Here is a 15,571-nt window from a genome sequence, read left to right on the forward strand (position 1 = left end):
AGAAAATCTTGCTTTTAGTTCCTGTTTTTAAGTCCTTACTGATAGTATTAGAACCAGTATATTCTACATGGCTAACAAAAATCAAATATCACTCTCAACATATATTTAAAATCCAAGTAGTAAGCATGTCAGTGTTGGGACTCGACTCAGAGTTGACCATGGAAGGAGACAAGAGGGCTAGCTGTTCTCGTGGGTCCTAGAAGCTCAGATGCCGCTATTTTGATTTGAAAATGCACCGGAATTTGTACATTATTTTCATGCTTTAGAAAGATGGTTTTCTCACTACAAATATCGATTCACCTGTAAAACTTTATTTACTTCTTTAAAATTTTAATGCTGCCATAAAGGTGTTTTATTGCTTGCCTAGAACTTAGTTAATTAAATACCCTATAAAAAATATTCTGAATTTTTATTCATAGCTTTTAAATTATTTTGTAATTCACATAAAAATCCATCTTGTGTTGCAAATCCTAATGAAATACAAATTAATGGAGGCGGAAGATTGCTTGAGAACCATTCTGGGTCCCTCCTGCATGCTGCCCTGGGACCACTGTTGCCGCTCACGACAGCGGGTGGCGTGGCTGCTGGGTCTCTTTAGACTCCTTGGCAAGGCTTTCAATGGCTGTCACAAGTCATCCAGCATTTTCAGGGCCCACCTTGCAATGGAAGCTGAGAAAAGACCATTGTTTTGGTTTTGGGTCAATTCAGGGTTGTACTTTATTCCTTCCCAGCTAACCAGTTTTGGAAGGTGGCTGGACCATGATGCATACCTTTACAACCTTCGAGACCCTTATGAGGTTATTCACTCTGTGTTCAGTGTCCCTGCGTTCACAGTTATTGAAGTTTTAGAATAAGTCACATCATTACCACTGCTTCCCCTTAGCAAAGTTGTGAAGACGGCTGAGGTTTGGAGTAACACACGTTCCTTAAGTGAAGGCAGCTACATTCAGGCTACCAGTGCTGTGTCCAGGCATAATTCTAGTTTTCTCTGTCTCCTCTTTATCATCAGGAATAAAACCACGTAGGTAGGGATGGCTAAATGCTGAGTATTTTCTTTATGCTCTCCGTAGGTTGCATGTATGCAAGGCTGTGATTTTTAAGTAGTCAGAACTTCATTAATTTGAATTCAGCAAATCCAGATTCTGGAATCTCACATAGGAACTAAGCTGACATTTACTTTTGCACATGCTAAAGAGTTTGCAAGGCAAATTAGAATTTTAACAACATTGTAGGGTGACTATTTTGACTACATATAACATCAGAGTTTTTCAAGTAATTGTGGAGGACACATTTATAAAATGATTGAGACCATAAATTATAACTCTCCTCTTTTCATTATAGTGAATTCCCAGAGGCCTCTTCGAGGTAGAATTTTATAAACTTAGTTGAGATGGCTAGTCATTTACTCATCCAGTTAGCAAATGTTTACTAAGGGCCTGTGATGGGTTAGGTGCTGGGATAGGATGAAGACGAAGAGACAGATGTGATCCCTGCCTCACAGGATATTAATGTGGGTCACAGGCCTTAGTATTAATGCAGTGTGATGTATTTACCTATAGATAATGAAACTAATATTTCTTTAAAAATGTTCTGTTGCTTCGGTATTTCAGTAATTCAGATTGCCTTTTCCTGTGTCATTCTGCTTTGTGGGCATTATCCTATACTGTAATTTCTATCTTTATATATATATATATTTGTTTGTTTGTTTGTTTTATAATATTTGAAGAGAAAGGACTTTAATCCAAAGTCCCTACTTGCCTTAAGGCAGGATTCATACAGTATTGATCTCTACGTAGCTCTTGTACTTTCCATTGGTCGTTATTATCCAGGTAGTTTTTTTTAAAAAAAATTGTGCAATGCAAAGCAAACAATAAAAAACTGTGTTTATAATATGTATTATATATATATTTCTATATATAATAACCCAGCTTATTTATATGTATGGAGATATATGTCTGTGTGTATATATAATATATGAATATGACAAATAAAAAACTGCTCTTTTCAGCCTTTTGGAAGGGCTGGGTTCCAGGCAGTACAGAAGTTGAGGGTTTTCTGCATGTCCCCTGCTTCTCCTGTTGCAGTTGGTGAATTATAGAGCGAGGATCCAGGTGGGGAGTGGGATGGGGCACGGACAAGAGTCACTCACAGGCCGGCAGCTCCCTGGACCCAGGCAGGCAGACAGCACGGGGGGAGGGGCCTTTCTTCCTGGTCACCTTTGCACCCTGATCTTGTTACCATCCTGGAGGAAAGCAGTCTCAGCCTTAGGTATCAGTAGCTTAATGGGACACCCTTTGTGACATTTGCTGTCACTTTAAAAGTTTGGGTTAGCAAGGCTAGCCTTATCTGGTGAAGCTAATTATCTCCTTCTAGGCTTCTTGCCTGTAATCTGAGTAGCTGCAGGGATGAATGGCGGTGTCTGGCTGTGCTTGTACTGTGCAAATGGTCAGGCTCCCTCCAGGCAGGGAGAGAAAGCTGGAGAATAGCCTGAATCCAGAGAAGTAGGCCTCCTCCACAAGAGAGATGTCTTCATTCACAGAGCTATGCACATAATTTCTAATCACTTGGGATAGCAAATGCATATAATCCAAATTGAGAGGAAGTACAAAGATTTATGTACCACTGATGTGCATTCCTTCTATACAATATCAACTACTACTCCTTACTGCTTTGCTCAGCACTTTTTTCTTTTAATTTTTAAATTAAAAAAATTTTTTTATACAGCAGGTTCTTATTAGTCATCAATTTTATACACATCAGTGTATACACGTCAATCCCAATCTCCCACTTCATCCCACCACCAACCCCACCCCCCCACCGCTTTCCCCACCTGGTGTCCATACGTTTGTTCTCTACATCTGTGTCTCAATTTCTGCCCTGCAAACCGGTTCATCTGTACCATTTTTCTAGGCTCCACATACATGCGTTAATATGCGATATTTATTTTTCTCTTTCTGACTTACTTCACTCTGAATGACAGTCTCTAGATCCATCCACGTCTCAACAAATGACCCAATTTCGTTCCTTTTTATGGCTGACTAATATTCCATTGTATATATGTACCACATCTTCTTTATCCATTCGTCTGTTGATGGGCATTTAGGTTGCTTTCATGACCGGGCTATTGTAAATAGAGCTGCCATGAACATTGGGGTGCATGTGTCTTTTTGAATTATGCTTTTCTCTGGGTATATGCCCAGTAGTGGGATTGCTGGATCATATGGTAATTCTATTTTTAGTATTTTAAGGAACCTCCATACTGTTCTCCATAGTGGCTGTATCCATTTACATTCCCACCAGCAGTGCAAGAGGGTTCCCTTTTCTCCACACCCTCTCCAGCATTTGTTGTTTGTAGATTTTCTGATGATGCCCATTCTAACTGGTGTGAGGTGATACCTCATTGTAGTTTTGATTTGCATTTCTCTAATAATTAGTGATGTTGAGCAGCTTTTCATGTGCTTCTTGGCCATCTGTATGTCTTCTTTGGAGAAATGTCTGTTTAGGTCTTCTGCCCATTTTTGGATTGAGTTGTTTGTTTTTTTAATATTGAGCTGCATGAGCTGTTTATATATTTTGGAGATTAATCCTTTGTCCGTTGATTCGTTTGCAGATATTTTCTCCCATTCTGAGGGTTGTCTTTTCGTCTTGTTTATGTTTTCCTTGGCTGTGCAAAAGCTTTGAAGTTTCATTAGGTCCCATTTGTTTATTTTTGTTTTTATTTCCATTACTCTAGGAGGTGGATCAAAAAAGATCTTGCTGTGATTTATGTCAAGGAGTGTTCTTCCAATGTTTTCCTCTAAGAGTTTTATAGTGTCTGGTCTTACATTTAGGTCTCGAATCCATTTTGAGTTTATATTTGTGTATGGTGTTAGGGAGTGTTCTAATTTCATTCTTTTACATGTAGCTGTCCACTTTTCCCAGCACCACTTATTGAAGAGACTGTCTTTTCTCCATTGTACATCCTTGCCTCCTTTGTCAAAGATTAGTTGACCGTAGGTGCGTGGGTTTATCTCTGGGCTTTCTATCTTGTTCCATTGATCTACATTTCCGTTTTTGTTCCAGTACCATATTGTCTTGATTACTGTAGCCTTGTAGTATAGTCTGAAGTCAGGGAGTCTGATTCCTCAAGCTCCATTTTTTTCCCTCAAGACTGCTTTGGCTATTCGGGGTCTTTTGTGTCTCCATACAGATTTTAAGATTTTTTGTTCTAGTTCCATAAAAAATGCCATTGGTAATTTGATAGGGATTGCATTGAATCTGTAGATTGCTTTGGGTAGTATAGTCATTTTCACAATATTGATTCTTCCAATGCAAGAACATGGTATATCTCTCCATCTGTTGGTATCATCTTTAATTTCTTTCATCAGTGTCTTATAGTTTTCTGCATACAGGTCTTTTGTCTCCATAGGTAGCTTTATTCCTAGGTATTTTTTTGTTGTTGCAATGGTAAATGGGAGTGTTTCCTTAATTTCTCTTTCATATTTTTCATCATTAGTGTATAGGAATGCAGGAGATTTCTGTGCATTAATTTTGTATCTGGCAAGTTTACCAAATTCATTGATTAGCTCTAGTAGTTTTCTGGTGGCATCTTTAGGATTCTCTATGTATAGTATCATGTCATCTGCAAACAGTGACAGTTTTACTTCTTCTTTTCCAATTTGTATTCCTTTTATTTCTTTTTCTTCTCTGATTGCCGTGGCTAGGACTTCCAAAACTATGTTGAATAATAGTGGTGAGAGTGGACATCCTTGTTTTGTTCCTGATCTTAGAGGAAATGCTTTCAGTTTTTCACCATTGAGAATGATGTTTGTTGTGGGTTTGTTGTATATGGCCTTTATTATGTTGAGGTAGGTTCCCTCTATGCCCACTTTCTGGACAGTTTTTATCATAAATGGGTGTTGAATTTTGTCAAAAGCTTTTCCTGCATCTGTTGAGATGATCATATGGTTTTTCTTCTTCAATTTGTTAATATGGTGTATCACATTGATTGATTTGCATATATTGAAGAATCCTTGTATTCCTGGGATAAATCCCACTTGATCGTGGTGTATGATCCTTTTAACGTGCTGTTGGATTCTGTTTGCTAGTATTTTGTTGAGGATTTTTGCATCTATATTCATCAGTGATATTGGTCTGTAATTTTCTTTCTTTGTAGTATCTTTGGTTTTGGTATCAGGGTGATGGTGGCCTCATAGAATGAGTTTGGGATTGTCCCTTCCTCCGCAGTTTTTTGGAAGAGTTTGAGAAGGATAGGTGTTAGCTCTTCTCTAAATGTTTGATAGAATTCACCTGTGAAGCCATCTGGTCCTGGACTTTTGTTTGTTGGAAGATTTTCAATCACAGTTTCAATTTCATTACTTGTGATTGGTCTTTTCATATTTTCTATTTCTTCCTGGTTCAGTCTTGGAAGGTTATACCTTTCTAAGGATCTGTCCATTTCTTCCAGGTTGTCCATTTTATTGGCATAGAGTTGCTTGTAGTAGTCTCTTAGGATGCTTTGTATTTCTGCGATGTCTGTTGTAACTTCTCCTTTTTCTTTACTAATTTTATTGATTTGCGTCCTCTCCCTCTTTTTCTTGATGAGTCTGGCTAATGGTTTATCAATTTTGTTTATCTTCTCAAAGAACCAGCTTTTAATTTTATTGATCTTTGCTATTGTTTTCTTTGTTTCTATTTCATTTATTTCTGCTCTGATCTTTATGATTTTTTTCCTTCTGCTAACTTTGAGTTTTGTTTGTTCTTCTCTCTCTAGTTCCTTTAGGTGTAAGGTTAGATTGTTTATTTGAGATTTTTCTTTTTCCTTGAGGTAGGCTTGTATAGCTATAAAATTCCCTCTTAGAACTGCTGTTGCTGCATCCCATAGGTTTTGGATCGTCGTGTTTTCATTGTCATTTGTCTCTAGGTATTTTTTGATTTCCTCTTTGATTTCTTCAGTGATCTCTTGGTTATTTAGCAACGTATTATTTAGCCTCCATGTGTTTGTGTTTTTTGCGTTTTTTTTCCCTGTAATTCATTTCTAATCTCATAGCATTGTGGTCAGAAAAGATGCTTGATATGATTTCAATTTTCTTAAATTTACTGAGGCTTTATTTGTGACCCAAGATGTGATCTATCCTGGAGAATGTTCCATGTGCACTTGAGAAGAAAGTGTAATCTGCTGTTTTTGGATGGAATGTCCTATAAATATCAATTAAATCTATCTGGTCTATTGTGTCATTTAAAGCTTCTGTTTCCTTATTTATTTTCATTTTGGATGATCTGTCTTTTGGTGTAAGTGAGGTGTTAAAGTCCCCCACTATTACTGTGTTACTGTCGATTTCCCCTTTTATAGCTGTTAGCAGTTGCCTTATGTATTGAGGTGCTCCTGTGTTGGGTGCATATATATTTATAATTGTTATATCTTCTTCTTGGATTGATCCCTTGATCATTATGTAGTGTCCTTCCTTGTCTCTTGTAACATTCTTTATTTTAAAGTCTATTTTATCTGATATGAGTATTGCTACTCCAGCTTTCTTTTGATTTCCATTTGCATGGAATATCTTTTACCATCCCCTCACTTTCAGTCTGAATGTGTCCCTAGGTCTGAAGTGGGTCTCTTGTAGACAGCATATATATGGGTCTTGTTTTTGTATCCATTCAGCAAGCCTGTGTCTTTTGGTTGGAGTGTTTAATCCATTCACGTTTAAGGTAATTATCGATATGTACCTATTACCATTTTCTTAATTGTTTTGGGTTTATTTTTGTAGGTCCTTTCCTTCTCTTGTGTTTCCCACTTAGAGAAGTTCCTTTAGCATTTGTTGTAGAGCTGGTTTGGTGGTGCTGAATTCTCTTAGCTTTTGCTTGTCTGTAAAGCTTTTGATATCTCCATCGAATCTGAATGAGATCCTTGCCGGGTAGAGTAATCTTGATTGTAAGTTCTTTCCTTTCATTACTTTAAGTATGTCATGCCACTCCCTTGTGGCTTGTAGAGTTTCTGCTGAGAAATCAGCTGTTAACCTTATGGGAGTTCCCTTGTATGTTATTTGTCGTTCTTCCCTTGCTGCTTTTAATAATTTTTCTTGGTCTTTAATTTTTGCCAATTTGTTTACTATGTGTCCCAGCATGTTTCTCCTTGGGTTTATCCTGCCTGGGACTCTCTGCGCTTCCTGGACTTGGGTGGCTATTTTCTTTCCCATGTTAGGGGAGTTTTCGACTATAATCTCTTCACATATTTTCTCTGATATTTTCTCTCTCTCTTCTCCTTCTGGGACCCCTATAATGCAAATGTTGTTGCGTTTAATGTTGTCCCAGAGGTCTCTTAGGGTGTCTTCATTTCTTTTCATGCTTTTTTATTTATTCTGTTCTGCAGCAGTGAATTTCACCATTCTGTCTTCCAGGTCACTTATCTGTTCTTCTGCCTCAGTTATTCTGCTACTGATTCCTTCTAGTGTAGTTTTCATTTCAGTTATTGTATTGTTCATCTCTGTTTGTTTGTTCTTTAGTTCTTCTAGGTCTTCGTTAAACATTTCTTGCATCTTCTCGATCTTTGCCTCCATTCTTTTTCTGAGGTCCTGGATCATCTTCACTATCATTATTCTGAATTCTTTTTCTGGAAGGTTGCCTATCTCCACTTCATTTAGTTCTTTTTCTGGGGTTTTATCTTGTTCCTTCATCTGGTACATAGCCCTCTGCCTTTTCATCTTGTCTATCTTTTTGTTCCACAGGCTGCAGGATTGTAGTTCTTCTTGCTTCTGCTGACTGCCCTCTTGCTCAACAGTTTTTTTACACTGAGGGGAAACCTGTATATTTTTCACTTATGCTCGAGGTTTCGAAACTTAAGCTTTTGTTTAAAAACAATTTTGGCATGCCTTCACTCCTTCTCTTGGCCTGTTGGCCATTTATTTTCAAGCAGTGTCCAGAGCGTCCAGAGGTGACCTGTGGCTTAGAGGGAGGGCATCAGGGATCTTAATCTGTCTAACTGGAGAGTTCTTTCTATCCATTCAGCCCCTCTTCATCTCCTTCTTTACCTTTAAAAAAAAGTTTTTTTTTAAAATTTATTTTTGGCTGCATTAAGTCTTCATTGCTGCATGCAGGCTTTCTTTAGTTGCAGTGAGTGGGGGCTACTCTTCATTGCGGTTCGTCGGCTTCTCATTGCGGTGGCTTCTCATTGTGGAGCACGGGCTCTAGGCATGTGGACTTCAGTAGTTGTGGCATGCGGGCTCAGTAGTTGTGGTGCACGGGCCTAGTTGCTTCGCGGCATGTGGAATCTTCCCCGACTAGGGCTCGAACCCGTGTCCCCTGCATTGGCAGGCGGAATCCCAACCACTGCATCACCAGGGAAGACCCTCTATGCCTTTTTAAAATTAAAGTTTATTAGGAGTATTTCTATTATAAAAGTAATACTGACTAGAGAAAATCCACGTTACAGAAAATACAAGAAATTGGAGAACATTACTCATTATACCAAGATCCAGTCTCTGTTAAAGTGTTTTTCTATCTTTTCTTCTATACATTTAAATATTTTTCTTCTTTGAAGTTCTGGTTACTTAAAATAATTCATTGTGGTAAAATATGCATACTATACAATTTACCTTTTTAACCATTTTTCAGTGTTCTCTTCATCTGTTTTTAAAGTGGGAACTAATTCCGTAAAGACAGCAGCTTTTTCTTCTCCTGACTCTTCATTTTCTTTCTTCATCAGAACTGAAAAGCCAGAAGCCTTAATCATTCACCGGTACTTGCCGGCAGGTCCACAATCCCCTGGTCTTTTGTTATCTCAACAGTATAATTGCCTTGCAACTAAATTTATATCACTTCAAATGAGCATGGACATTCAGAGCTGCCATAAGTGTTGTCCTCCAAGTTCTGTAAATTGCTACTGGCCTACCCACGTCAGGCTTCTCCTGTCCTTTACCCTGTCTTACTGAAGACTTTGAAACACCTTTAGACAAAACAGGACCCTTTGGGGCACAAAATGTCATAGTGGTTTTCATATCCTGCCTACGGATATTTGTAATTTGTAATAAGGCTGAAGGAGACACTACTTAACCCAGACAATTTAAGCTCGAATAGTGACATTTCAAGTACTCTGCCATGGAGTTGGGGATATGTTTTTGGTCAGGGGCCCATCTGACGATTCTTTAAGAAATCCATAATTGTGATGATTTGCTCCTTCTTTACAATGACTTTTATTTCTTAACTTTGCTTCTCCTTCTGTTCCAGGGGCAGCGCCCAGCTCGGGGAACGAGCAGCATTCGTCAGCCTCCATCTTCGAGCACGTGGACAGGATCTCCCGCTCCTCGGAGGCCAGTCGGCGGGTCCCCAATAAGATTCAGCTGATCGCCATGCAGCCCATCCCAGCACCTCCAGTTCCGCACCCCATACTGGCCGACCGAGTGGCAGAAACCAACAAAATTAACAAAGAGGTATTTGGTTTTATGAAAAAGTACATTAGTAAAAAAAAAAAAAAAAAAACACCTTAGATCCTGATTTGGTCACTGCTTAAAAATGAAAGTTAGTGTCAAAAACATGAGCTAAAGATATGAGCTGCTCACAGATGTTCTTAATATTAAATCTGGTACTCAGTGTTTTTAGATCAGATACCATTGAAGGACACTAGTAGGCACGCTGGTGGATGTGCAGATTAAAGACCAGGGGCAGGGCTTCCCTGGTGGCGCAGTGGTTGAGAATCTGCCTGCTAATGCAAGGGACAAAGGTTCGAGCCCTGGTCTGGGAAGATCCCACATGCCGCCGAGCACCTAGGCCCGTGAGCCACAACTACTGAGCCTGCGCGTCTGGAGCCTGTGCTCCGCAACAAGAGAGGCTGCGATAGTGAGAGGCCCGCGCATCGCGATGAAGAGTAGCCCCCGCTCGCCGCAGCTAGAGAAAGCCCTCGCACAGAAAGGAAGACCCAACACAGCCAAAACTAAAAATAAATAAATAAATTTAAAAAAAAAAAAAAAAAAAAAGACCAGGGGCAGCTATCCTTAGAAAGTCCGCCTTAGCCCATGGCTGGGGTTTGGGGATTTGGATCTTGGAAAGATTCCCACCATTCCCAGAATGGAGTGGCTCGCCGTGCCTAAACTGTTTGTACAAGCAACATGATTTATGCTGAACAACTCTTTCTTCTGGGAGTCTGGAATTTTGGTACCTGCTAGGCAGAGGGTGCCTATGTGACCAGCCTCCAGTAAACATCCTGGGCATTGAGTCTCTAATGAACTTCCCTGGTAGACGTTTCACATGTGTTGTCACAACTCGTTGCTGGAGGAATTCACATCCTGCGTGACTTTTCTGGGAAAGGACTCTTGGAAGCTGTGCCTGGTTTCCTCCAGACCTCACCCTGTGTGCCATTCCTCTGTGCTGATTTTGCTTTGTATCCTTTTGCTGTAATAAATTGGACTTAACATTCTGAGTCCGGAGAGTTCTCCTAGTGAATCGTTGAATGTGGGGTAATCTTGGGACCACAGTAGACTCTGTGATCCCTGATAGATCTATCTGCTCTGGCCCCAAACATCTAGGTAAGTCTTGGGAAGAAACTGTATTTCCAGTGACTCCTGGAACAGTGAGTTAGATCTGCTTTCCTCCTAAGATTTGGGGAACCAGAAGGCCAGGTCAGGTCACTGTTACCTTGAACTTGAGGAGTTTGACCTGGGCTGGACCATGAGTGGAATGAATGCTGTTCAGGGTTGCACGCATGGTAGCATCATGACTGTCAGTTTCTTGCCTCTAAGAAATACCTGCTGCCCTTGTGAGTTCTGCCAGGTGAAGTAATAATGGATACAGTTGAATCCTTAAAGTGGATCATCTTACAGAAGTCTTAGCAAGAGTTCTTACACACTCTCCTCTCCACACCTCATTGGCTCCTTGCCAAGGACGTGACCAGAAGAACGTGCGTCATGGGTTCAAGGTGACACGTGCTTGTCCCTTGTCACGGATGCTCGGGAGCCCTGGCCCTGCATGACCCCGGTCCTAGCCTAGACCTCTCCCCATCAGTCCTGCGTTGCATGTGCCTCACACGGCCGTGAGTAAGCAACCTGGAGTGGGTTCTCCGTGTGGCCAAAAAAAGAAGAGAATGAGCTCACCAGGCCTCACAACTGGATAGCACTCATCACCCCTTTTTTCTTTTACTATCTTTAAAATGTAGTTGATGCATACATATGGTATAGGAAACATATATATTGATTATAAAGCATAAAGTGAAAACCCAAGTTAAGAACAAGAGGCATTATCAGTACTGGTGCACCTACCTATAGGCTCCATACATCTCAGTGGAAATGTTTTCTTATTAGGAGGTTCTGGTGCAGATTCCTAGCATGTCTTGGTCCTCCTGTGGGGACCTCATATATTTTAAAGAACAATTAGATCCTGATAGAGTAAGAGGGGCTTGCTGAATTCTCCTGCTGGGAAGTTGTCAAGAATCTCCTCCACCTGACCCTCCCTCTCAAGCAGTCTCAAGGAATACGTGGCTTCTTGTCCACTGTGGCGTGGCCAGGAGCCTTCCGCCTTGTCTTAGACGTTGGTCCTGCTCTCTTCTCCCAGTCGGATTCCTAGTTTGGTTTCCCTTTTTTCCCTCTGTCTCCATCTCGCTTGCTGTTAAGTCCTCTGAAGCAGGGGTAAGGGCTTGGAAAACGAGGGGATGCACCTCCATGAAGGAAAGCATTCCCCGTCTGCTCCCCCCGACAGCTCAGCCGACCTGCCGCTCCCGGAGCTGTGGCCTCGTTCCCCCAGACCTGCATCCGCTTTCCTGCTTCTGGCCCTCAGCACCTTGGTGCCTGCCCTGCACACCCTCTGCCCACTTCCCTCCCTCCCCTGCTTCAGAACCAGCCGGCTCTTGGAGACCTAGTTCAGGCCCCTTGTAGCCAGCGAGGATGTGTTTCCATACGTGTCGATTTTCCTCTTTGAGGAGGGGTGTCTCATGGCAGGGGGCTTGTTTTGGTAACACTAAACATCATTAGTAAACGGGTATTTTATTGTATAATGCAAATACCTTCTTTCACTCTGTCTTAATTTAAAAATCTCTAAAGTGGGGATATTACTGGGTGTGGAAAATATTTACTCTTTTCTCGGGGAGTATGAAATATAGTTGTCACTGTTCCTCAGTATCTTCAGAGTTGCCCCTGGCCTGTTTCCCGGGTTTGAGTTCTTTTGCCCTCTTTGGGGGCCGATACCACGGCTTCCGCCGTCACACCCATCACGTGGAGTGTGGGGATACAGCTCCGGATGATGGAGGTTCCCCGCGCCCCGTGTGGGTGTGCCTGTCCCTGTCACCCCTTCGGGGCCTCGTGGGAGCCTAGGGCAGCCGGGGGCGGGGGGGGAGGAGAGTCGCAGGAAGGCCTCCCAGCTGCTTTCTCTGCGTGGTCCCAGAGACCGTCAGAACGTTCCGTCTGTCTCGTTTCCCAGATCCAGACAGCGCTGCGGCACAAGTCGGAGATCGAGCACCATCGGAACAAGATCCGGCTCCGCGCCAAGCGCCGCGGGCACTACGAGTTCCCGGTGCTGGACGAGCTGTCGTCGGGAGACACGCGGGAGCGGCACCGCGTGTACCGCAGGGCGCAGATGCAGATCGACAAGATCCTGGACCCCACGGCCAGCGTGCCCTCCGTGTTCATAGAGCCCAGGAAGAGGTGGGCCCCTGCTGCAGGGGTACAAGGGCTCGGCCGTGGAGGGGGCGGGGAGAAGTCCCTGGAAGGGACTCCAGGCTGTGTAGGCTGGGAGGCCGCCATCCCGCCTGGAGGTCACCTGTGGTGAAGGCTGCGTTCGTTCCGCCCCAGTGGCCCCGGAGCACTTCCCTGGGTTTCGCGTCTCCTGGAATTCAGACTTCTGAAAAGGTGGCGCCTTCCTTCTGAGGCTGCTCCATGGCTCCCTCCTCCTGCCTCTCTTCTTCAGCTCTCACCCCCAGCATCTCCACCTCCTGTGCCTGGTCTCCAGTTCGGCCGGGCGAATCTCTCATTTCTTTTCTTTTCTTTGTTTTGGATCTCTCGTTCCTTATCGCACAGCCGCCCTCAGAGTCTCGGTCTCTTGGTCTCCCAGGCCCTTGCCCCCTAACGCAGAGGCATTTTCTGTGAGATCAGCTCTCGTTTGTGTCTTGCTCTGCTCACACCTGTGCTGGCTTGGGCTGCCTGCCGGCTGGACCCTGGGCTCCTGTACCTAGTGGGGCGCCGCCTTTCACCCAGCTGCTCCCCACCGCCCAGCAGCACAGAGGAACTGCCGCCCCCTAGGCGGTGGCCTCGTTGCCCCCCAAACATTCATCTGCATTCCTGTTTCTGGCCCTCCACACGGTCCCCACTTCCCTCCCTGTCCGCAGATCCTACTCATTCCTCAAGACCTAGATCAGGACACAGGTAGCCAACGATGATATTACTCTCTCTTGTTCCCTGTGTTTAGTACAGTCTGCCCAGGTGGACCGTGAGCTTTCTTAGAGCAGAGACTGTGTCTTACACATTGTTTATATCCTGTGGGGTGTTTACTACAGTGGCTAGCGGGTCCTAGGTGCTCAGAAAATACTTGGCGTTTAGTTGATGAGCCCATGGCCGGAAGGTTATTCCCTATGAAGATAACCTCTCTTTTCTCCCGGCAGCTCCAGGATAAAACGTTCTCCTAAACCACGCCGGAAACATCAGGTCAATGGCTGCCCCGGAGATGCTGAGAAGGACAGACTTATCACCACAGACAGCGACGGCACTTACAAACGGCCCCCTGGTGTCCACAACTCTGCCTATATTGGTTGCCCGGTGCGTAACGTCGAGCCTGGCTTCTGGTCGCTCTTAGGGAGAGGTGGCTGCTGCCCTGGGTGATGGTGATGCCCAGTAGGTGATGCGCCAGGGCCAGCTAGGTTGTGAGGCATTGAGGGTGGGGAAGGGGTGGGCAGTTCCTCTGAAGAGAGACTTGAGTCATAGAGACCAAGGGGCTGCTGGGGGAGCCCTCTGGAAACACACTCAGTGTTTTTACTTCCTATAAGCAAACCCTGTCCTCAGGCTTCAGAATGGCAACTTCTTGAGTTCAATTGGAAAACAGAGAGAAGCATCCAGAAAGTTTCTTTTTTCTTTCCTTCATCAGAGAGTTGTTTGGGTTTCATGGTGGTAGGAGGGACATTTAGGGTTTTGTCCCATCTTCTGTTCTTGGAGTGCTAAGAGGATATTACATTTGCTAATATATATATCTAGTTTTAAGATGGAAGAAAGAGTTTAATGGAAGTTAAGAAATAGGGAGTTAAACAATTTGTTCTAAAGGAAAGGGGCACAGAGTTGCTTGTAGTGTTAAAGCAGACGTTGACAGCATTAAGACACATACAGACCTCACTGAGCAGGGAAGAAAGGGCCAGCCTCCCCAAGGGGCCGTGAGAAATACAGACACAAAGACACCCCAAGACAGAGCAGGAGCCCCACGTTCCCAGTGTGTCTGGCAGCACCGGGGACACACAGTGCACGTCTGTAGCCCTGTGCCAGGGTGAAGCCCTTTCTCGTTGCACAAGACCACCTTTCTCCTTCCGGAGGCAAAGTTACAGAGCCATCCTTCTTAGAGAGAAATTAGCAAAAACACATCCTTGGAGAAGGAGTTTGTGATGTACATGATCACTTCAGTTAGAGCTTATGTAACCAGTGATTTCTTATTTGAGTTTTATATTTTATCTCTCAAATTACACAAATAACTAACACTGAGAGACACTAAACATAATTACACATATGTGCTAAATACCATACTGACATTGGAGCTAAATATAATTGAGTCATGATCATCTGAAAGAACCAGGCTTTTCCTTTGGAACTTACTGTGTTACTGGTGTCCTGAGACTGACCATCCCTTCGTAACTGGCTCACGAGGATTGGTGTGATTCCCACGGGTTGGAAGGTCTACAAATTAGGCTGCTTTGCTCCCCAACAGAATGAAGGAATCCTTTCTGAAGGCTGTGAATGAATTCCTCAGGTGGGGGAACCTCAGGCAGTTCTCACAGTAGATGGCGCTCCTGAGCCACTGCCGTGTTTTTGGACAGGTGTTTGGGCGTCTGTGGTGTTCGGCTTGATCTGGGGAGGGCTTTTCCCTTGGCTCCCCAGGATGGTCCCCTGGAGCTTTCGTTTTTGTCTCCTCCGGGATCTCAGAGATCCTGTTGTGTGAAACCAATGAGCAGAAGAAGGGGGAGCATTTCTTCTTCCCTCTTGGCTTCCAGAGCCCAGGGCTCCTTCTCTGAGACGAATCTGTAGGAGAGCCTTTGCAGTCCTGCACGTTCTTTTGTCAGTAGCCCTGAGTTCCATCGTCCAGTGTCACTGAGTTTTGTGAGGGGATAACCTGTTCTCCCCTTGCCCTCTCAATGACCATAAATCAGGCCTCTTTCATGGTGGCCCAGACTGTCCTTTTTCTCCTTGCTTTTTTTCTTAGCAGAAAGCACAGAGGTTCCTCCCTCAGCTGGTGGGACGAAGCCCTTCCCTGGAGAACACTGCCTCAATCAGCTGCTTCATCCCACGTGGCTCCATTTTTCAAAGATTCCCTAATAGGAAATTCTTCCTCAGATGGACTTTTTACTTTCTCTCCCTAAAAATTCTGAAACATATTTTCTTTTTTTAAATGCTTATATTGTATGATTTTTGTTTAGTATAGT

At 43.4% G+C, this 15,571-nt stretch overlaps 1 protein-coding gene across 2 annotated transcripts in view; it reads left to right on the forward strand.

The window, feature by feature from the left end:
- The window catches only part of KIAA1549 (KIAA1549 ortholog), a 147,115-nt gene that overhangs the window by 94,232 nt on the left and 37,312 nt on the right, over positions 1-15,571 (forward strand). For both annotated transcript variants that reach the window (XM_036863857.1, XM_036863858.1), the window contains exons 13-15: positions 9,202-9,404; positions 12,379-12,602; positions 13,556-13,709. In XM_036863857.1, the coding sequence (XP_036719752.1) occupies positions 9,202-9,404; positions 12,379-12,602; positions 13,556-13,709 (581 nt within the window). The remainder of the gene's footprint in view (positions 1-9,201; positions 9,405-12,378; positions 12,603-13,555; positions 13,710-15,571) is intronic.

The sequence above is a fragment of the Balaenoptera musculus genome, chromosome 9, assembly GCF_009873245.2.
Source record: "Balaenoptera musculus isolate JJ_BM4_2016_0621 chromosome 9, mBalMus1.pri.v3, whole genome shotgun sequence".
Lineage (NCBI taxonomy): Eukaryota > Metazoa > Chordata > Mammalia > Artiodactyla > Balaenopteridae > Balaenoptera > Balaenoptera musculus.